Source organism: Gorilla gorilla, chromosome 20 (genome assembly GCF_029281585.2).
Source record: "Gorilla gorilla gorilla isolate KB3781 chromosome 20, NHGRI_mGorGor1-v2.1_pri, whole genome shotgun sequence".
NCBI lineage: Eukaryota > Metazoa > Chordata > Mammalia > Primates > Hominidae > Gorilla > Gorilla gorilla.
The window spans coordinates 59,902,174-59,924,445 of record NC_073244.2 but is presented as its reverse complement, the minus strand read 5'-3'; the positions used below and the strand labels follow the sequence as shown (position 1 = coordinate 59,924,445).

The window sequence follows — 22,272 nt, the reverse complement described above, 5'->3', positions numbered from 1 at the left end:
AGTTGTAGAGATGGGGTCTTGCTATGTTGCCCAGGCTGGTCTCAAACTCCTGGGCTCAAGCAATGCTCCAACCTCAGCCTCCCAAAGTGTTGAAACTACAGGTGTGAGCCTCTGCGTCTGGACACACACAATGATGACAAAGTTGAAATACCTAGAGTTTGCAGAGCATGTATCAGGCAGACCTTAAAAAAAAAAAATCAGCCATAAACTATTTTGTAATTGCAAAGAAAGAAAAGAAAAATCCAAGCCAGAGATGATCTTACTCCCATTTCTTAGTATAAAGCATTTTATTATCTTTTTTATTTGTTTGTTTTGAGACGGAGTCTCGCACTGTCACCTGGGCTGGAGTGCAGTGGCACAATCTCAGCTCAATGCAACCTCCGCCGCCTGGGTTCAAGTGATTCTCCTGCCTCAGCTTCCCAAGTAGCTGGGATTACAGGCACCCACTAACATGCCCAGCTAATTTTTTGTATTTTTAGTACAGACATGGTTTCACCATGTTGGCCAGGCTGGTCTCGAACTCCTGACCTCGTGATTTGCCCGCCTCAGCCTCCCAAAGTGCTGGGATTACGGGTGTGAGCCACCACACCCAGCTTATTAGGATTTTTTGAGACAGAATGTCGCTCTGTCGCCCAGATTGGAGTGCAGCTCACTGCAACCTCCGCCTCCCGGGTTCAAGCAATTCTCCTGCTTGAATTGGAGGATCAATCAGGAGACCGTATTTGTATTCCCGAGTAGCTGGGATTGCAGGCGCCTGCCACCACGTCTGGCTAATTTTTGTATTTTTAGTAGAGATGGGGTTTCACCAGGTTGGCCAGGCTGGTCTCCTGACAACAGGTGATCCACCTGCCTCAGCCTCCCAAAGTGCTAGGATTACAGGCATGAGCCACTGTGCCTGGCCAGTATAAAACACTTTGTCCATGTTGTCATTGTGTCCTAGCCTATGTCATCCAACCTATATGTACTGCCAGTTTGTTCTTCTAGGAAACTCAGACTTGGTAGTTGATTGGTTTAACAAATGTTGGTTAAACTGGGATTATTTGGGAAAAAAAAATTGTGTATATCAGGAAAGGCTGGATTACCCCCAGATTGCAGTGGCTTGAAACAGCCAAGGTGGATTTTGTCACTCGTGCTGTATTGAGTGTCAGCTTGGAGCCCGTGCGGACAGATCATGAAGGTTGCCAATCGACATAGTAAAGGCAGAGAGGTCTGGTCTCTCATTAGCAATTATGTGCTCTAGCTGAATTCACATGTGTCACTTCTGCTCATATCTCATTGGCCAGATGTAATCACATGGCCTCACACCTTATTGGCCAAAATTAATCACATGGCCCCACTCAAGCTAAATGGGGTCAAATGCTGGCCAAGTGTGGAGCTAGAAATATATGGCAAATAGCACTAACGGCCATCTTAACACTTTAAACATCTTATTTTAAGCAAGAACATTTAAACAGACGTCTCTTGTACGTAGGACCAAGACCCTTTCTTTCAGTATTGGTCTCCTAGTTAGCACACGACATTACATTCTTGTTTTTGAGACAGGGTCTCACTTTGTCACTTGGACTGAAGTGCAGTGGTGTGAACACGGCTCACTACAGCCTCAATCTCCTGGTCTCAAGAGATCCTCCCACCTCAGCCTCCTGAGTAGCTGGGACCACAGGTGCATGCCACCATGCCTAGCAAATTATTGTTGTTTTTGTAGAGGTGGGAGTCTCGCTGTGTTGCCCAGGCTGGTCTCGAGCTCCTGGGCTCAAGCAATCTTCCCACCTCAGCCTCCCAATGTGTTGGGATTACAGGCATGAGCCACTGCACCCAGTAGAACATCACATTCTTGTATAAGCTCCACCCACAAACCACAATGAGTCATGTTTTTTTTTAAGTGGCTTGAGAACCTAAAGACATTTATGAAACAAACTGGGGGCTGAGTCTTCCTAGGTTTTTATAAGCTTTTTCATTAAATAATTTACAGTTGCTTTACTTGTACCTAACTTGGCAGCATTTTTTTTTTTTTAAGAGATGGAGTCTTGCTTTGTTGCTCAGGCTGGAGTTGCAGTGATGCGATCTCAGCTCACTGCAACCTCTGCCCCCTGGGTCCAATAGATTCTCCTGCCTTAGCCTCCAGAGTAGCTGGGACTACAGGCATACACCACCATGCCCCGTTAATTTTTGTATTTTTAGTGGAGACGGTGTTTCACCATGTTGGCCAGACTGGTCTTGAACTCCTGACCTGAAGTGATCTGCCCACCTCGGCTTCCCAAAGTGCAGAATTACAGGTGTGAGCCACCATGCCTGGCATGTTTTTCTTTTAACAACTCCCTTTTAGTCTTTCCAAAGCAAGCCATCTGGTTTGTGTATAAACAACTCTCTTGCATTAATTTCATTAGTTTGATAGTAAATTAAACAAGAACTTCTGGCATAAACAGGTTTGGATCAAACAGCTACCTTTCAGGAAGTAAACAGCTTGAGAGATGGAAGTGGAATTGCTTAGTCATAATAGTAGCCTGCTAGCCCCGGCAGCGGGCTTCATAGATGAAAAGGAAAGTGTCTTTCAAGTTGGTGGACCGAGTAAGTGAGATGGTTTCAGAGAGTTTTGTTGCAGTATTACTGATAGATTTCAGCCTACATTTTCATTTCACTTTCTGATATGAGTTCCTATTTTGCTCACTCTGGAGTACACCCTGGTATACTGCTCTCCATGCTTATACAATTCAGGGCATTCAAACTCACGTGTGTCCTGATGGGTTCTGAGGGATGGGAAGGCATTAACTAGGTAGAGAACAGGAAGGATGGGAGAGAGATTTTTTGGGGGGCGGCAGCAGGGGCCACAGTACCAAGTTTGGATTTAATTCTAAAGGCACTGGGAAGCCATTGGATGGTTTTGATTAGTGTAGTGACAGAGAAGGCAGCAAGAGTTAGGAGGCGTCACCCAGGCAAGAGATCTTGATGGTTTGGACCAACAAGAATGGGGAGAAGTGAGGATTCCGGGAGATTAAAGCAGCTCCTGTTTTTTCTCCTTCCTGCTGCCAGGTTGTCCTCATATGGGTGATTGACAGGGCATTGGAGGTACCTGTTGATAACTAACTTGCAGTTTGTGTTCAGGGAGCACTGACTCCGTTTGGCCACAATGCAGGTTGGATTTGGGGTTTAAGGCTGGGCTCCAGTCAGCCCTCGGGAGCCCCTGGGCAGGAAAACATGGACAGGCCTACGGGTTCTTCTGCCATTTTACTGGCCACTCCTCCGTGTCCTTTGCTGGTTGCTTCTCATTGTCGTGACTGCTAAAGGGATGAGTGTCCCAGTCTCTTTGTGAGCTCATCCAGTCTCCATTCAAACACTGATGACTCCCGAATTTCTCTCTCCAGGCTATGACATCAATATCTATCTACATTGTTTAGTCAACATCCGAAACAGAAGTAGGGACTCTGTCTCTAACCTCCTACAGCTGTGTCTATTTCTCCTCTCTACCTTCACTGGGCTCCGCCCACACTGGCTCCCTTTTATTCCTACTTTCAGGATTTGTCTTTGCTGTTCTGTCCTCTTTGCACACTTTTCCAGCCATCTGGAATGGCAGGTTGCTCACAGGTCGTTTTCTTGACTTCCCTTGCTTGCCATCTTTACCTCGCTATGGTCATATCCCATCGCCCTGTGGATGTGCGCTAGTTAACACTTAGCACAGCCTGTGATTATGTCTCTCCCCAGTGGACCGTGGGGCCTGTGAGGGACGTGGTCTGATTCGGTCGTCGCCGAGCACAGAACTGGACAGGGTACTCATAACAGATTGTTGTTGTTGTTTTTAAAGAAAAGCTAACATTTGAGTAGTGACTGCGCCAAGCAGTCAAGCACAGCCCCTCGGGCTTGATCCCCATAACCACTCTAGGGTTAGGTATTACCCACGTTTAAGGAACAAAAATCGAGGGAAAAATCTTATACAACTACTAGTAAGTAGTCATTCCATTTTAGCAGAGCGAATGAGCGAATCCACGGAAGGCCGGGGAGCGACGTGAGTGGCGAGAAGCTTGGAGTCGCCAGGGACGGCGGGCGGAGCCTGGGCGCGGGGGCTAATGGGCGGAGCCTCCAGGGACAGCTGGCCCCGCCCAGGCCGCGCGAGGCCCGCTGGGAGTTGGAGTCCCCTGCCCACCTCGCCACGTCACCGACTGCAAACCTTCAGCTCTCTCAGGCTCGGGTGCAATCCGTACCCTCAGTGGGTTCCCTTTCAGTGGGTTCCTTTGTCCCCAGGCCCATTATTCCGTCCTCCCCTCTTCCCTGATGTATTTTGGCGCGGTCTCCTGGCTCTGCGGGCCCAGGGCTCCGGATGAGGTCTCCCGCCGTCCCGACCCCCGCAAGGGGCCAGCTTGGTGTCGCCTTCGTTCTTCTGCCACCCCGTTTGGTAGGGGCTCCCGTTCCCGCCACGCCCCCTGAAGTTGTGGCTCGCGCGTCTTCCCAGGACTCCCCCGCGCCGGAGAGGACCGCCGAGCCCACACTCCGCTCCCGCCCGGGCCCCGCTCCCCCGCGCCGCCTTGGTACGCTCCGGCCACGCCCCCTCGGACGCGCTTGGTACGCGCCGGGCTCCCCCGCTCGCCTCAGTGGTTCGGCCGCAGCGACCCCACTCCGGCGGCGCGTCCCCCGAGCTTGGTACGGCTCAGCCCGTCTCCCCCGAAGCCGCGCGCCCGCGCCCCTCAGTCGGTGGAGCCCGCAGCCCCCCTTGTGGCCCGCGGCAGCTCCCCGCCCGCTCGGCCCGCGCCCGCCATGGTCCGTCCGCGCCGTGCCCCGTACCGCTCCGGCGCCGGGGGCCCCCTCGGGGGTCGCGGCCGCCCTCCGCGGCCCCTCGTGGTGCGCGCCGTCCGCTCGCGCTCCTGGCCTGCCAGCCCCCGAGGCCCGCAGCCTCCGCGGATCCGGGCCCGCTCGGCCCCTCCCATGGTGAGCCCCCCGCCCTTTTTCCAGAGCCTTCCACGGCCCCGCCCCCCCAGCCCCTATCCCGGGCTCACGCCTTTGTCCGCGGCCCCCGCCGCTCCGGGGTGTCCCCTGTGGCCCGAAGGGTGGTCCCGCCCGGGGCCGGGTTCCCCCGTGGAGCACCCGGTGGTTCGCGCCGCGCTCTCCCCTTTGTTGGGCGTTCGGGCCGGGGTGGGGGGGTGGGGGACGGGGGCGGGGCGGGCTCATATTACTGCTGACTCCGCGGCCTGATTTAAACGCGGGTGGGGGGCGGCAGACAGGCAGCCGGCACGCTCGCTTGTTTTTCCTATTGGAAAGTTGCTCGCTCTCCGGGCAGGAAACCTGGAAATGGGGGCGGGGTTGGGGGACAGCGGCGAGGGAGGGGACAGCGGCGAGGGAGGGGCCCGCGCTTTGTACCAGCGCCCCCAGATGTCGCACCCGTGGGCGTTCTCCCTGGCGCCCGCTCCGTGCCCGTGGAGTGCGCACCTAGAATACGCGCCCGCGCCCAGATGTGGGATGCTTTGATGGACTGCCGTGAGCCCAGACCTTAAACGTAAACATTCAGCTTCGCAGGTACTTTGGGCTGCACACGCTTCTCCGGACCCAAAAGATGCACATGCTTTTCAGAAACCGTAAGGTTTACCTGGGGCTGTAAAACCGCACATCGCGACTTTGCACCGTGCACACGCTTGCCCCGATGTGAGATTTCCCCTGGGTTCGCGCTCGGGTCCGCTTCTTAAATACACTGCCTCAGCGGTGTGGATGGCACAGAGCTGTGGCAGCCCTACTGAAACCTTAAACAGGCTTCCTGGGGTCGTAAACATGGATACCGAGACTTAGATCACCTTCCACAACTTAAACGTACCCCTTCCCTCCACTGCCTTCGCCCCTTCCTGCAGCATTCGCATCTAGTTGTTCAAAAGTGCTTTCCGGGTCCTCAGACATGCACCCCAAGGTTTTAAACCTCAGTGCAAGTACTAGATGGGCTTCCCTGTGCAATAGGGATGTCAGGCGCGCAGTTTTGCACACGGTTGCCAAGATGTGAGATTTACTTTAGGTTGCACCTTAACCGTCGTTTTTAAATGTGATCGTCCCATCTCGATGTGCTGCTCCTGCTGTGGAAGGTATCCCTGGGTTTTAGGCAAGCATATCTGTTCTTTACTATGGCTCCAGATCCCAGCATATTTGAAGTTCTGAGTCAACCTGCCCTCCTAGACAAGCAGACATTGAGTATGTCGCTTGGGCTCTTAAGTGCGTTCGCCTGATTTTCACCCATCTTTGTGACAGTAAATGCATACGTGTCACTGTATATGCGGACTAGATACCCCAGGTCCCAGCGCCATAAACAGCTTGTATGTTGTAAGTGTACCCTCATCTCGACAGTCACCTCCAGCTGTGCGTTTTAACTCATCTCAGATGCTGGATGTCCGGTATGGTGCCTGAAGCCCCCGGGGCAACATCCACTCTCTGTCCAACTCATTCTAACGCCAATATACTCAGGTTTTCTATCTGATCTTCTAACGACTGCCCAAAAGCCAGAATCACCTGCGTGGGTGGAGAATCACCTGCGTGGGTGGAGAGCAAGTTTGTTCAGGTTTTTCTCTTTTTAAGCACTCACAAAATAAAATTTTTTGTGTTTGCTAGTATTTTGGAAGGAAAGATCTCCTTGTGCTTCATAGAAGATTTGGAAAATACCTGTTTGTAATAAGACAAAAATAAATCACCCTTATACTTTGTTTTCCCCCGCCTGGAGGCGCCTATTACGGGGAAACTCTCCTGGGTTTCTTGCTGCCAGGCTGTTTGCGAAGCTTTGCGTTGTTTGCTTTGAGATGTTTTTGGTTTTAAAAAAACAATAAGTGAGGTCAGGCTTGGTGGCCCTCGTCTGTAATCCCAGCACTTTGGGAGGCCGAGGCGGGCGGATCACTTGAGGTCAGGAGTTCGAGACCAGCCTGGCCAACATGGTGAAACCCCGTCTCTACTAAAAAAAAAAAAAAAAAAAAAAAAAAATTAGCCGGGCATGATGGCGCGGCTTGCAGTGAGCGAGGTTGCAGTGAGCCGAGATCGCGCCGCTGCACTTCAGCCTGGGAAATGAGTGAAACTCTGTCTCAAAAAAATAATAGTAATAAAAAAAAAATAGTGGGGAGAGTGCCTGTGAGTAGCGTTTGTGGCGTTGCTTGGCTTTATTGCTAGAACTTTCTCTTGGTGTTCTACATGTTTTGGTCTGTGAGACCCCTCTGGGCGTGGTGTCCCAGCTGTCTTCCAAATGTTTCCCCCTTTTCCTCGCTGTCTTTCTCCTGGATGGTTTAGTCCCCTCTGTGTTTCTTGTCACCTCCTTCCTGCCTACCCCGGGGACAGACTTAATAAGGCCAGAGAGGTGGGCACTGGCCTGAGCCAGAGGAAGGAGTTGAACTTTGGGATGACAGGGAGCCTTAGGAGAGTTTCAGCCTGGGAAAGACAGGGCAAGCTAGTGTGTGGGACAAACACAGCGCAGGCCGGCTTGTGCCTGTGGAGGCTGCAAGGAAGCCCTGGGCCCAGCCTGGGGCACGGGGAAAGCCCCCTACAGTTGGCTTCTAACTTGGGTCTCAAGAATCGATCAGGCACACAACTGGGGCAAAGGCTGGAGGTGGGGCTGGCTGAAGGCTTCAGGACTCTGCTGGGCCAGTGTCAAGGTGACAGCAGGCTCTGGGAAGGAAGGGTCCTGAGGGGGGGCAGCGGGAAAGGACATGAGGAGCAGCGTGTTGGGGTCCTGAGGGGTGAGCAGAGGGTTTGGACATGGCCCCGTGGGCTTCCAGCAGGGGATTTGGGGCTGAATATTGGGACGTCCCCTCTGGGGTGTGTGGGGACTGTCTGTCCTTGCAGGCCCTGGCCTCAGTTTTCCCACCTACCACCCGCTCCACTGCAGGAAGGTGCTCGGGTCTTCGGGGCACTGGGTCCCATCGGTCCCTCCTCACCTGGGCTCACCCTCGGGGGTCTGGCCGTGAGCGAGCACCGGCTCAGCAACAAGCTGCTGGCTTGGAGCGGCGTCCTCGAGTGGCAGGAGGTGAGTCTCTGTGGGGCTGCGGCTGGCCTCCAGGGTCTTGTCCCCGCGGGGACAGGCCAGGGCATCTAGGCTGTGCACAGTGACGCCCCTCCTGCCCCCACAGAAGCGCAGACCCTACTCTGACTCCACTGCAAAGCTGAAGCGGACCCTGCCCTGCCAAGCCTACGTGAACCAAGGCGAGAACCTGTGAGTGCCAGGGCGCAGCAGCCAGGGCGGTGGCAGGGGCAGTGGCTGTGGCCGTGGGGATCAGGGCAGCCCTTTCTGACCAGCTCCTTCGTATAGGGAGACCGACCAGTGGCCGCAGAAGCTGATCATGCAGCTGATCCCGCAGCAGCTGCTGGTGAGACCCGCCCTGCCCACCCCACCCCCTCTGAGCACCCCCATGCCTGGCTGACCCAGCTGTCTGTCCCGTCGCCCCCAGACCACCCTGGGCCCCCTGTTCCGGAACTCCCAGTTGGCACAGTTCCACTTCACCAACAGAGACTGCGACTCGCTCAAGGGGCTCTGCCGCATCATGGGCAACGGCTTCGTGAGTGGGGCGGGCTCGGGTGCGTGAGGGGTGCGGGGGGCGGCTCCCTTGTAGCACTGTGGTGACAAGTACAGCTGGAGGCAGCGCTCTGCTCACACAGCCCAGGCTGGGGTCGGGGGGTCCCCCCTGGGGCCGAGGGTATCCCTCGTGGCCTCTCGGACCCCATCTGGAAATGACTGACTCCAGGCACCCTCCGTAGAGCACAGGGTGAAGGAACTCAGCCTGAGAGGCCTCCAGTTTCTGCATCTGTGCCCAGCTTCGAGGTGGCCCTGGGGGCGTGAGTGCATGGAGGGACCGGGGCCAGCCCTATTAGGGCCCAGGAGCCTGTCGGGGACACATAGCGTATGGCAGGGACCTGGTAAATGGGTGTGCTAGGCACAAGAGCCAGCCAGGAGGGAGTGGCACGTTGGGGCTTGGTATTCTGGTCTGTAAAATGGGCTAACCTCCCCGAGTGGCCTGAGCTGGCCGTGAGGGAGCGGAGCTGAGGGTGCTGAAGCAGGTGTGGTGAGTAGGTCCTCAGGCCTGGCTCCAAAGGGACCCAGGTATCCAGCCAGTGGCTGTGCAGGGACTGAGTGGGGCAGGCGCAGCCATGACCTGGACCTGGGGGGCTGCCAAGGGATCTGAGAGCAGCTTCCGCAGCACTCCAGGGTTGGGCTGGTTGAGGGGTAGAGATGACATTTCTTGAGGTAGGGAGGACAGGGGAGCCGTGCTTCCTAGGGCCACTGGGAGGCTGGAGGGAGGGAATTTGTGTAAAGCGCTTGAGATGGTGACTTTAGTACCTAGTGAGTGCCGAGTGAACCCAGCTGGTGAGGTTGTTCAGGTGACTGGGATTCTGGCGCAGGGCAGGTCAGAAAGGGGGCTTGGGCTGTGAAAGATGGCAGGTGCTGGAGAGGAGGCAGGGATGGGGTGGGAGCGACTCGTCTGCCCAGAGGACCTGGCTCTGGGACATTCCCAGTCCCTGTTCCCTTTTGGGACAGTCTGCCTCTACCCCGTCCCAGCTGCCGTTGAGCGCCCTGGGTTCCACTAGGGCCTCCCTTCTCCCTCAGGAGACCAGGGACAGACCAGGGCTTGTGCCTGGCATGAGGTCTCTTAAGTGACCCGTTCCCCCTTCACCCAGCACCGTGTTGAGGGCCTGCCATATCTGGGCCCCGAGTACCCAGTCTGTAGGGAAAGTGGACATCCATACTCACCCCCCAGGCATGGCCCTGGGAGGGTGACTGTGCATGGCTCCAGGGAGGCCAGGGACAGGGCCCTGAGCGGGTGATCTCTGGGCTGGACACCAAGGTCGAGAAGTTAGGCCGGCAGCGTGGAGGGGACAGCACCGTGGGGGGTGGCCCGGTGTGGGGAGGGGACATGGGGTTCTGGGACGGTCACACCACTTCATCCAGACACCACAGCCAGGCACATCTGTCAGGCTTAGTTCTCCCATGCCCCATCCAAGAGGCACCAGCACTTTATCTGTTGAGCCTTTATGTGGCACCAACTGTGTGCACTATTACCCGGTTTTACAGATGATGGAGGCCCAGAAGCAGGAGGTGGCTGGTGTTAGGTCACACAGCTAGGAAGCAGCAGAACGGTGGGGCGCTGCCTATGCTCTTAACCCCCAGGCCAAGTCACCCCATCAGGCAGTCAGGAGGGCTGGCGGCAGGGGGTGATGTGGGCGGGAGGTAGTGCCTTCTCGGCATTCTCACCGCAGCCTGGGTGCCGGGTGCCACTCTGACCTCAGCCATGGCAGGGTGGGGGGATGCCGACGGGCGCTGCACGGGCTCTCAGAGGCCCCTCACCTATGGCCATGGCCTTGACTGTGGGGGCCTCTGTCCGCCGATGATCTCCCTTCATCCCCTACAGGTGGGGCGGCCCAGGGTGGTGGGGGCACAGTGGCCCTGGGCAGTGACCACAGGGTCCTGACCCGCGGCCCCCGCAGGCGGGCTGCATGCTGTTCCCCCACATCTCCCCCTGTGAGGTGCGCGTGCTCATGCTCCTGTACTCGTCCAAGAAGAAGATCTTCATGGGCCTCATCCCCTACGACCAGAGCGGCTTTGTCAGTGCCATCCGGCAGGTCATCACCACCCGCAAGCAGGTGTGCCAGCCAAGCACAGCCCCTCTGGGGACAGAGGGGGATTAGGCCCCACTGCCCTGGTTGGGCAGCCAGACTTGGCGTGGCGGAGTGTGATGCGATGGCTGGAGCAAGGAGCTGCAGGGGAGCCCAGAGGAGGCTGGGCGGGTTCCCACCAGGGCTCCATGGAAAAGCGGCCACTGGGTGGCTGCAGGGCTGGAGGGTGGGTCTTGGCGCAGCGGCAGGGAAGCCAGTGGAGCGGGGAGCTGGGCAGGGGTTGGGATCATCGTGCGGCTGGAAGGCCCTGCCTGGTAACCACGTGTCCTGGTCATGCCTTGCCAGTTGAGGCAGACTCTGCAGGTCCTGTGCATCAGGTGAGGGCCGGGACCTGTCTCAGGCCACTGGGGAGCCATGGGGGGCTGTGAGCAGGTGAGGGGCAGGGCCTGTTCCCCTGGGGCTAGAGAATGGACCCAGCTGGGGCTAACAGGCCAAGGCTCGGAGGGAGGGATGGCAGGCCCCAGGACAGACAGGTTTCCCAGGAGCCTGGGCCCCTCTTCCCACCCCCTTCCCTTCCAACAGGCAGTGGGACCTGGTGGTGTCAACTCAGGCCCAGTCCAGATCGTCAACAACAAGTTTCTGGCATGGAGTGGCGTCATGGAGTGGCAGGAGGTGAGCCCTCGGCAGCCTGGGGACTTGGGACCCCCAGATCCTCACGGACTGTGGCTGGGAGGGGACACTGGTGTTGGGGGTCTCCAGTCCTGAGGGCTCCTCTTTGCCTCTCCCCCAAAAGCCCAGGCCTGAGCCCAACAGTCGGTCCAAGAGATGGCTGCCATCCCACGTCTACGTGAACCAGGGGGAGATCCTGTGAGTGCTGGGCTGGGGGGTGGAGGCAGCATCCAGGGGAGCTGGGGCTTCCTGACCCTCGTCCCTTTGTGCCCCACAGGAGGACCGAGCAGTGGCCAAGGAAGCTGTACATGCAGCTCATCCCGCAGCAGCTGCTGGTGAGGGGCTGGGGCCGGGTGCTCGAGCCTGCACGCAGTAGCTATTCCAGAGGGCGGGGCTGGGGGGCAAGAGCGCCTCCCCAGGTGGCCTGAGCTGGCTGTGAGGGAGCGAAGCTAAGGGTGCTGAAGCAGGTGTGGTGGGTAGGTCCTCAGGCCTGGCTCCAAGGGGTCCCAGGCAGCCAGCTGGTGGCTGTGCAGGGACTGAGCGGGGCAGGGACAGCCACGACCTGCACCTGGGGGGCTGCCAAGGGACCTGAGAGTGGCTTCCACAGCACTCCAGGGTTGGGCTGGTTGAGCGGTGGAGATGACGTTTCCTGAGGTAGGGAGGACAGGGGAGTCTCAGTCTGGTCCTGGGCCCGGGGGACTCAGCGGGCTGGGAGCGGGAGGCCGTGGTGGGGGAAGCCAGAGCTGGGGGTCCCCTCGCTTCCCCGCAGACCACCCTAGTGCCGCTGTTCCGGAACTCGCGCCTGGTCCAGTTCCACTTCACCAAGGACCTGGAGACACTGAAGAGCCTGTGCCGGATCATGGACAATGGCTTCGTGAGTGGTGCCAGCAGACACAGGGGAGGGGCCGGCCAGGGCAGAGCGAGCCCCGACCGCTCACGGGGGCGGACATGGGAGAGGGACAGAGGACCATGTCCCTGACCAGCTGGGGAGAGAGGGCGGCTAGTGTGGGCGTGACTTCTGGGGGCTCTGTGCTGTCCCCACGGCACTGGATGGGGCACTGACCCTGGTTCTGCAGGGGCCTGCTCCTCCTCTGCCACATCAGGGCTGACTCAGCACCAACTCCATGCTCTCCGCTCCTCAGGGACAGGCGCCCTTGTCACTCCAGGTTTCCCGGGAGCTTGTGCCACATCCCAAAGGCCCATTGCTGGGCAGGGAGGGCTGTCTGCCCCCTGCAAGGTCCCAGAATATCTGGTGACTGTCTTATCTGGGGGAGGCTCAGCTGACTCTTCTCCTCTCTGTGGGGCTCAGTTTCTCCATCTGTGAGGTGGAGAAGGTTGGACTTTGGTGCTTCTGAGCCCTCCCCCCGATGTCCACCTTCCAGCTGGGCCATACTTGGGTAATATCCCGAAACTACCTTAAAATTACCTTCGACTCAGTCTGAGTAAACTGTCCACGAAGCTGTTTGTGGGTGGGGGGGCCTGGGTGTAGGTGCTTTTACATTAAAGCAATTTCAAGTGTTCCCTCAGGGGCCGGGTGCGGTGACTCATGCCTGCAATCCCAGCACTTTGGGAGGCCGAGGCGGGTGGATCACCTGAGGTCAGGAGTTTGAGACCAGCCTGGCCAACATGGTGAAACCCCGTCTCTACTAAAAATACAAAAATTAGCCAGGCATGATGGCTACTCAGGAGGCTGAGTCACAAGAATGGCTTGAACCCGGGAGGCAGAGGTTGCAGTGAGCTGAGATCATGCCATTGCACTCCAGCCTGGGCGACAAGAGCGAAACTCAGTCTCAAAAAAAAAAAGTTTCCTCAAGGAAACCCAGAAAGGCTCCATGTACCTCAGCCCTTGCTTGTGCTGGGCCGGCTGCTGCAGATCCCTCGGGCTCCTGAGTTGAAGCCATGGCCGGTTGGCTCAGGTGGCTGTGGTGAGGTGGCCCCAGACACAGCCTGGCCTGCCCAGGAGCTCTGAAATGCAGGTTCTTGGGCCCTTCCCAACAGAGCGTGTTGGCCTTTGGCCCACCCATTGCTCTTGGCCACCGTGTCATCCTAGTAAGGGGGCCCACCTCCGGGGTGGGTGGGGGGTGTGAGGACAGAGCAGTTAGGCTGTGCCTGGCTCATAGAGCCCACGGCATGGTGCCATGGTCGGAGGGACGCTGGTCCCCGTGGCCTGAGTCCCTGTGGTGCTGTCTGGTGACACCACGCCCTGTGCCTGCCAGGCCGGCTGCGTGCACTTTTCCTACAAAGCATCGTGTGAGATCCGCGTGCTTATGCTCCTGTACTCTTCGGAGAAGAAAATCTTCATTGGCCTCATCCCCCATGACCAGGGCAACTTTGTCAACGGCATCCGGCGTGTCATTGCCAACCAGCAGCAGGTCCTGCAGCGGAACCTGGAGCAGGAGCAGCAGCAACGAGGGGTGAGGTGGCCGGGCTCCAGGGCTGCTCAGTCTCCCTCCACCCCCCTGCCTGCTCACCACTGGCCTCTGATTTCTTTCCACAGATGGGGGGGTAGTGGTTACCCCGGGCTGGGCCCCTCCAGGAGTCACAGATGAGGCCCCCGCAGAGACTGGTGAGTGGTGACCCTGTCATGTACAGGAGGGACCCTGGGGCATGTGGGGGGTGGGGTTGGGAAAGAAGCAGGGCGACCTTGGCCTTGGGGAGAGCAGAGCAGAGGGAGAGGCAGCAGTCCCAGCGGTCCTAGGCTGTCAGGAAACTGCAGCCTGGCCGAGGGGCCATGGGAGGTGGTATCCAGGCCTGGGTGGGGCCAGGCCTCTGCTCACAGGGATATGGGGTCAGTGCTTGGGAGCCTGTGGCCAGCAGCCTGCACTGCACCCCTGCCCCCAGGTGACACGCTTCTGAGCAGGGGCCCCTGGGGACTTCAACTGCCCAGCAACATGGAGGATGGTGTCCTGAGGCCTCCAAGGACGGTCCCCACCCCTCTACGTTTCCCCAATAAAGCCTTTTAAAAACCTGCCTGCCCCCTCTGCTCACTGCCCCATGCCTGGCAGCCCCCTAGCTGTAAGGTGGCCCAGCAGGCTGGACAGCCCCGGAACTCACTGGGTCTGGCTCTCGGCTGCCCACAGGCCTTGGGTTCAAGTTCAGTGTCACAGAACCTGAGCTGGATTTTGTCCTCAGGGGTCACACCTGGCCTTGAGCCAGCCCCTCAGTTGAGGCTCGTGGGCCCACCAGCTGGCTCTCAGGGCCACACAGCGCCCTCCCTGTGCGTTCCCCAGCTAATGTCTAAAGTGCTCATGCCAGGTCCCAGCTGGACTCCCCTCTGTAGGGCCCCACCTTTTGTTACCTGAAAATGTCCTTAAAGCCTCCATCCATGTAAGAAACTGTGGCAGGCCTGGAGCCCCTCCCCCGTGGGGACCACCCTCCTTCCAGCAAAATGCCGGCCAAGCTCAAGGAGAAACAGCATTTATTGTGGAGGGGAGCTGGGCGGGGCTCAGCCCTCGGAGAACTGGCAGTACAGCCGCCCCAGCCTCGGCTCCACCCACAGCCGGAACGGGATCTCCAGGATGGCAGAGAAGCCTTCGGCCGGTGTTGGGGCCTCGAACTGCTTCCTGGCAGTGGTGGGAACAGTGAGGGACAGCCTGGCTCATGTGGCCCAGCCAGTGCCCCTGCCCCCTGCTATCCCCAACAGTACCTGTAGCCATACATGACCATGTCTGACACGGGGATATGAGAGGAGTCTGTCATCTCTCGAAACTGTGGGGACATCATCAGAGGGGGCGGCAGGCCCAGGGGTCAGGGGAGGAGGGGGGTCGGGGTACAGCCCGGGGGGTGTCCGGGCTGAGCGGGCTCACCCGGTTGTTGTGGCGCGCCTGCTCCAGAGTGGCGGTGAAGAGGAAGCAGCGGCAGGGCACGCCGGCGGCTCGGGCACACTGGATGTACCTGTGGGGGAGGGAGCTGGATGTGCAGGCCCCGCCCACCCCGCCGCAGGCCCCCTACGGCCCCGCGGTCACGCTACCTGGCGCGGCTCGCGGCGTCCGGGTTTGTGTTGTCGATGGCGACCCGTTTCCCTTGCTTCAGGGCTGTCTCACACGTGGTCACACAGCGCTGCCAGGAGCCTAGCGTGTCCTGGGGACACGAGAGGTCACAAACGGATCAGCAGACCCGGGGGGTGGGGGAGAGAAGACCCCGAGCGGGGACGCGGAGGCAATGATGGAGGAAAGCCGCCCCAAACTAGTTGAGAGGTGGAGATGGGAACTTAATAGATTTGGGGCGGCAAAAGCCTGGTCATACCCTGTTCACGTGGACATATCCGGCCGACACGAGGTGCTTCTTGAGAAAGGTGGACTTCCCGGCTGTGTGGGGGGCAGTGTCGGTGGGTGGCCTAGGACCCAGGCGGGGCTCAGGGCACGGGCACAGGGACAGGACACTTACCCCCAGGAAATCCCACTGCGACAACCACCTCCGGGCTAGCGCTCAGGAGGGCCCTGGACTCGGGGAGGCAGAGAGGCCCTGAGCGGGAGACAGTCCTCTGCGAGGGGCGGGGGACACGCGTGAGATGCCGCCCCCATCTCCGGGAGCCCTCCCATCCCCACCCCCACCCCAGGGCCTCACCGGATCAAAGGCTGGGAGCTCGAAGCCGGCTGCTGGCCACTTCAGAAAGAACTCCTCAGGCGTGGCGAAGGGCAGGCCAAGGTTGAGGGCAAACTAGGGGTTGAGGACGAACATCAGACACAGGCCAGGGTCGGGCGCGGGGCAGGGGGCAGGGGCCTCACCAGGCGATCGGCGCAGGAGAAGTCTTTCTTCTTCCGCCCTGGGGCCCAGTTGGCCGGGCGTCCGGCTGCGTCTGGAACACACGGGATACCCCATTCCCACCAGCTCGGAGGGAGGGGTCCCAGCCCACCCTCAGCAGCCTCCAGGCCCTTACCTCCCACAAAGATGCTGTCCCCGATGGATATGGGCTCGCCGTCGTTGGCCTACGGGAGATGGTAGTGAGGAGGCCCTTTCCACAAATGTCCCCCCGCAGCGGTAGCGGGTCCCTGGGGCTGCTTCGCCTAGTCTGTGCCCCGCATCAGGAATCATCCTCCGACCTTTCATGTCCTCACTCTCCAGCCACTTTGCACCGTGCTTCTGGCCCCCTCCCCTCTCCGTGGTCTCTCCACACAGCCCCCTCCCTCCAGGTCTCCCGACTTCGCCTCCTCCCCTTCTCCACGCGGCCACCAGAGGGCACCCACCCTGCTATGGCTCCAGCCTCTGGGGTGCCGGTGCCTCCCAGGTTCCCCCTCCCTCAGGGCAAAAGTGGGGCCCTCCCTGTGGCCCTGCCCTCTCCCCTCCCTCGCTTAGGGCCAGCCGCATGGGCCTCGCTGTCCCTAACTAGCCCAGGCTAGGGACTGCCTCAGGGCCTTTGCACTTGCTGTCACTCCCACAAGGGGGGGACCGCTTTCCCCAGGTGTCCACCTGGCTCCCTCCTTTCCCTGCCTTAGGCCTTTTCCTCTGATGTCACCTCCTCAGAGGCCATCCCTGCCCACCACGGGTGAAATGGGTGAAACGATGCCTGCTTTCTCCAGCTCCGTCCCTCCTGCTGTTTTACACGCCAGTCTGCCCATCCGCCTAGAGTTACCGCCCTCGCCGTGCAGGCCCTGCTGGAGCAGGCCGTCCCGCTCACTGATACCTTCAGCTCAAGAATGCGCTAAACTTCAGAACAAATGCACACACAAACGAATGAACGAAGGAATGAACAGCTTCCCTACTACTCTGATGTAGAAAGTCTGAGAGCACTGGTCTCGTAAACCAACACCTAAGATGTCACAGCAAAAAACAGAAGGAGGGAGCGAGAGAGGACAGAGGAGTAAGGAGGCCCCGACCGGAGGCCGGGGAGCCCAGGAGTGAGGGGCTGGAGTGAGGAAAAGGAGGGGGACCAGGCAGGCTGCGAGACTCACCTGCTCCTGCAGATGGTCCCACATGCCCGTCACCGGCTTCCGGTATAAGCCTGCGTGCGTGGCCACCAGCACCTGTGGATGGGAGGGGGCCACCAGCTTTAGCTCCCCCTCAAGCACCTACTGGATGCCACCCCAGCCCAGAATTTGTAGCTGATGATGAGTTCCTATCAGCATCACACTGCCTGAGGCCTCCGCCCCGCTTACCCTGGAGTCTAAAGCCCTCGCTCTGGATCTCTGTGCCCCCACATAGCTCCCAGCCTCCCTTCCAGCCATACCTGGAAGGGGACCCCCAGCTTCTCCACCACAGCCTCCACCTTGGCCTTGAACTCCTTGGCTGGCAGCTTCCCGCGCCCGATGCTCATCTGGTTGGTGAAGATCACCAGCTGGGGAGCAAAGGGTGTCACCAGGCGCCCTGCTCACCAGGGCCTTGGTCTGACCTGCGGTCGGACCGCCACGTGCACGTGCCCATGCAGACAGGCGGCTGCACATACCTTGTAGCCCTCGGCTTCCAGCTCTCGGAGCTTACGGGGAATCTCTGGGTACAAGATCCTACGGCAGGTATGAAGCGGCAGGGGTGACCCGGGGCCAGAGGTGGACTCCAGGCCTCACTCACTCCCTTGTTTTGCCTCTTATCACCTCCAGTCACTGGGGCCAGTGGGAAAGACCTTCCCAGAGCGTGTGGTGATGAGGGTCCCGTCCAGATCAAAGCCAGCCACCTGGTGTCACCAAGGAAAGACAAATAGCACTGTGATACCTCTGACCCTCCTCACTCACAGGGTGACTCACACCAACCCTGCCAGGCAGGGTGTTATCACTGCCATCTCACAGATGGGGAAACCGAGTCACAGAGCACCTCCATCTCAAGCATCCGTGATGCCCCTGAGTGCGGCCCGACATCTTAACCTTACTGTCTCCTGTTACTCCTTATGACCCCAGCCCCAGGATTACAGTCTTTAAAATGGGGGTTAATGTCTTACCCAGCCTTCTTCCTCCCCTGGCCTTCACCACCTCAGTGGGCTAATAACCGTGAAAATAAAAGCAGGAGCAAAGCTTTGGGTGCTAACTGCATGTCAGGAACTATGCCACGTGCTTTTTTTATGGATTCAGCATGGTAGAGATGAGAGACATGGGACTCAGAATGTGGTGGTAACAGCATTTGAACTCAAGTCTCTCTGGACATAAAAAATCCTCATCGTAATAGCTCCTACTGCGACAGTCATGGTCATTGCTGATTACTGGGTGGTCACTGTGGGTAACGCAGGAGCTGACATACATCATTCTCCCCACTGCTTACAACGATCCCTGCGTTTATCATTAGGCCCATTTCTCAGAAAAGTAAAGTAGAGGCTAAAAAGTTGAGAGAGCACGGAACAAACGTGGGATTGGGTCCCAGTCTGTGGCGGCTCCCTCAGCCCTCGGCGTGGCCCTCACCTTGCCCTGGGGTTTCACCCCAGCTGCGGTGAACACTAGCAACTTCTCCAAGTTCTCCCAGCCGGGGTTTGACTTCCGCATACGCTTCTTCGGCAGCTCAGCATCTCTCTTCTCGTCTTGGGACACCGGAGGGGTGCCAGGCGGAGTATCTGGCTGGGATTCTCGTGTGCGGGTCTCTTCCCAGCGCAGGGTCAGTGGGTGGAGGCCATTGACCAAATACAGTGTGTCCCCCACCCCCAGAGAGCCCTCCAACCCCGGCTTCAACTCCTGGGTCCCGGTAGTTGAGGGGTTAACTCCCAGCTGCAGAAAGAGAGGGAGGAGCTGGGACTGGCTCCGCCCCCACCGGGAGCTTCCTCCAATCAAATACCCAGCAGAAAAATCAGCCCTTCTCCACCACTAATCAGACCCTTAGGCCCCACCTCTTCACTTTGGAACGGGCTTTGGAACGGTTACAGGTTTTCAGCCTTGTCCGAATCTTTTTTTTTTTTTTTTTTTTCCTGGAGATAGAGGCTTGTTTTGTCGCCCAGGCTGGAGTGCAGTGGTGCAATCTTGGCTCATTGAAACCTGTGCCTCCTGGGTTCAAACGATTCTCCTGCCTCAGCCACCCGAGTAGCTGGGATTACAGGCACCCGCCAGCATGCCCCGCTAATTTTTGTATTTTTAATAGAGATGGGGTTTCGCCATGTTGGCCAGGCTGGTCACAAACTCCTGATCTCGGGTGATCCGCCCGCCTAGCCTCCCAAAGTGCTGGGATTACAGGCGTGAGCCACCGCGCCTGGCCGCCTTGTCCAATTTCTAAGGTCTTGGACAGGTACCCACCCCACTGAAACAGGCAACACTTCTTTACTGGACACATCCCCTTTTCTCCCAGCCATATTTTTTCTTTTCTTTTTTTGAGACAGGTTCTCGCTCTGTCACCCAGGCTGAAGTACAGTGTGGTGATCACTGCTCACTACACCCTTGACCTACTGGGCTCAAGGGATCCTCCCGCTTCAGCCTCCCGATTAGCTGGAACTACAAGGACACGCCACCATTCCCGCTAATTTTTTAGAGAGACAGGTTTCACCATGTCGCTCAGGCTGGTCTCGAACTCCTGGGTTCAAGCGATCCGCCCGCCTCGGCCTCCCAAAGTGCTGGGATTACAGGCTTGAGCCACCACGCCCGGCCCCAATCAGATTTTCCTAATGTACTCCTTCACTGACGGCTTGCAATTCCTCCCCAAATCCCATCCCCAGGCCTTGCTGGCCCTTGCAGAGGCACTGATACCTGTTTCACTGCCACTGTCCGGGTCTCAGGATCTGCGACCAGCTCCACTGAGGATTGGAGGGGTGGAGTCAGGATTTGCATCCTTGTGTGATTGGGTCCCTCATTTCTGGGGAGTGTGGCCTGCTTCAGGCTATAGCATCCAGGGAGTAAGAGGCAGTTTATTTCTACATGGGATTGGCTCCTTCACATGCAGTAGCCAGATAGTGGCACTAGGACTGCCTGACACTGGCCTTGCAAGGGACAGGGAGGTACTTTTCTCTATAGAATTGGTTTCCTCCTTGACAAAAAATGTGGCTAGATATAGGTCCGGGGCTTGGCCTGTTACCATCCATCCCAACCTAGCGACATTTGCTTTTCTCCATAGGATCATTTTTCTCTTGACGAAGGTCGTCGCCTGTTTCTGGATTTCCCGATAGCCTGAGCATCATCCGCGCAGTGAACATCCTCCCGAAATCGGCTCGATCCCCTCTCCCCCAAAGGATCTAGCTAATTCTAAATCAAGCACAAACTTTATCTTCCTGTACTCCCTAGAGAGCACCTTCCGACTTCGGGGCTGGCTGCACCACTGCAATCCCGCGTAGCAGCCAAGCGTCCCTCTGGATTGTTCCCACTTTTGCAGCAGGCCACACCCCCTCCAGCTCAGGCCCCGCTCACCTTGAGTTCTGGAGCACTTCCGGTCCGTGACCTGGGTCAGGGGTCCCCTGCCCAGGACCAGGGCTTGCCCGTCCGAGGGCAGGAAGATGGGGGGCGCTCCCCCAGGGGGGCTCTCGAGCCACAAGCGGCCCGGGGCCTCCACCTCGCCCATCCTAGGTGCCGGCCTGGGGAGCAGGTAAACGGGCTTGAGCGGCGCACAGCCCCAATTTGCTGCAGGAAGTCCCGCCTCCTCCCACATCCACTAGAAAGTTTCCCCACCATTAACTGCTCCGGAAGTCCCACCCGCTCGCCTTCCGCGGGTCGACCCGTTTCCCAGGCGACGACGCGTGCTCCATCCCTCCCCGAGTTGCAATCCCCACTTTCCAGCGTACAGGCAGAGAGCCTTGCACATGCCTCCGCCCCGCCCCGTACTCACCCGGGACCGCGGCTCGGGCTCACGGCCACTTCCGACCAGGGAGGTCCTTCCCGAGGTGCCCCGCCTGCAACCCGGCCGGCGGCGGTCGGTTCCTCGGCGGACGGAAATGACTCGTCCCCTCGTGGGGGGAGGGGCCTGGCCTCCTCCCACAGCAGCCACGCCCCTTCCCCGACTCCCGGCCCCCAGGGTCCCTCGGCAGCCCTGACCTTCATCTCTCTTGCTGCAACGCGAGGCTCAGGCCGGTAGCGGGGACTGGATCCTCCGTTAGCAGATTTGCCTCTTTCCACCTTGACTTCTAATTTTCATCCCAGGGAGGAAGATTTTTTTCCCATCTGATGGTCATTGTCAGTCGAGGAAACCTCCGCCCCCGACAGCGCCCCTAAGTCCTTCTTTGGCTTCACCCTCGATGTTCTAGGTTCCTCATCTATAAAAAGGATAATCCCTTCCACTTCGTGGGGTTACCATGACGATTAAAGGAGCTAACACGTGACAAAAGCTTTAAAAAATGTTTGGGTGGTAGTGAGCCCTGTTTAAGTCTTTTTTTTTGAGACAGAGTCTCACTCTGTCGCCCAGGCTGGAGTGCAGTGGCGCGATCTCGGCTCACCTGCAAGCTCCGCCTCCCGGGTTGACGCCATTCTCCTGCCTCAGCCTCCCGAGTAGCTGAGACTACAGGCGCCCGCCACCACGCCCAGCTAATTTTTTGTATTTTGAGTAGAGACGGGGTTTCACCATGTTAGCCAGGATGGTCTCGATCTCCTGATCTCGTGATCCGCCCACCTCGGCCTCCCAAAGTGCTCAGATCCGTTTAAGTCTTATTTAGTGTTAGCATTCTTCCAGTAGTGGTCTGGTGGGATTACGTTTACCTAGTCCTAATTTCGGACGAGGTTCCACCTGCTTTCTAACCTCCAGCCATTTTTTTTCCCTTTGGAGAAGGGGTCTCACTGTGCTGCCCAGGCTGATCTCGACCTCCTGGTGTCATGTGATCCTCCCGCCTTGGCCTCCCAGCGTGTTGGGCTTACAGGCGTGAGGCACCAAGCCCAGTTGCTCCAGTCCTTTTATAATAGAAGACTCCCGGCTGGAGTTCCTGGCTTTGCTGGTGAATATGTGGGCTCTGGCTCCAACACTCACCCCCTCAAGATTGGGTTCCATGGTCACATAAGACTGGGATGCTCTCCTCCACCCCATGAACCTCTGTCTTCATATCTATAAAATGGGCACAAAGCCAGGCGCCGTGGCTCACGCCTGTAATCCCAGCACTTTGGGAGGCCAAGGCGGGTGGATCATTTGAGGTCAGGAGTTCAAGACCATCCTGACCAACATGATGAAACCCTGTTTCTACTGAAAATACAAAAATTACCCGGGCGGCAGTGGCGCGTTATCCCAGCTACTCGGGAGGTT

At 58.2% G+C, this 22,272-nt stretch overlaps 2 protein-coding genes across 13 annotated transcripts; one reads left to right on the top strand and one right to left on the bottom strand.

The window, feature by feature from the left end:
- The first annotated feature begins 793 nt into the window (after positions 1–793).
- On the top strand, positions 794–18,171 carry PTOV1 (PTOV1 extended AT-hook containing adaptor protein). Of its 8 annotated transcripts, none has more exons than XR_010132018.1 (13): positions 794–4,914; positions 7,829–7,966; positions 8,070–8,152; positions 8,249–8,306; positions 8,388–8,495; positions 10,420–10,575; positions 11,131–11,220; positions 11,342–11,415; positions 11,495–11,552; positions 11,987–12,091; positions 13,434–13,631; positions 13,715–13,783; positions 16,681–18,171. XR_010132018.1 is itself a non-coding variant. In XM_063701498.1 (12 exons), the coding sequence occupies exons 1-12, from the start codon at positions 4,744–4,746 to the stop codon at positions 13,724–13,726; spliced, it is 1,251 nt and encodes a 416-aa protein (XP_063557568.1). In that variant the 5' UTR covers positions 4,437–4,743; the 3' UTR covers positions 13,727–14,187. The 8 variants fall into 8 exon arrangements, 1 of the variants encoding a protein (XP_063557568.1); XR_010132020.1 differs by lacking the exon at positions 16,681–18,171 and adding an exon at positions 14,059–14,187 and having other exon boundaries at positions 794–4,384; XR_010132016.1 differs by lacking the exon at positions 16,681–18,171 and adding an exon at positions 14,059–14,187.
- On the bottom strand, positions 14,618–21,306 carry PNKP (polynucleotide kinase 3'-phosphatase). 5 transcript variants are annotated; one of them, XM_031007211.3, is made up of 17 exons: positions 21,081–21,306; positions 20,460–20,623; positions 19,806–19,852; positions 18,540–18,839; positions 17,745–17,824; positions 17,600–17,657; positions 17,384–17,491; positions 17,109–17,180; positions 16,097–16,145; positions 15,945–16,015; positions 15,784–15,876; positions 15,604–15,700; positions 15,463–15,524; positions 15,188–15,297; positions 15,024–15,111; positions 14,864–14,925; positions 14,619–14,780 (listed from the first exon to the last, which is right to left on the bottom strand). In XM_031007211.3, exons 2-17 carry the CDS (start codon positions 20,608–20,610, stop codon positions 14,663–14,665), a joined length of 1,566 nt encoding a protein of 521 aa, XP_030863071.2. In that variant the 5' UTR covers positions 20,611–20,623; positions 21,081–21,306; the 3' UTR covers positions 14,619–14,662. The 5 variants fall into 5 exon arrangements, with proteins under 5 accessions (XP_063557565.1, XP_030863071.2, XP_030863070.2 ...); XM_031007210.3 differs by having other exon boundaries at positions 20,875–21,305; XM_063701494.1 differs by lacking the exon at positions 21,081–21,306 and adding an exon at positions 20,718–20,811.
- Positions 21,307–22,272: the final 966 nt, after the last annotated feature.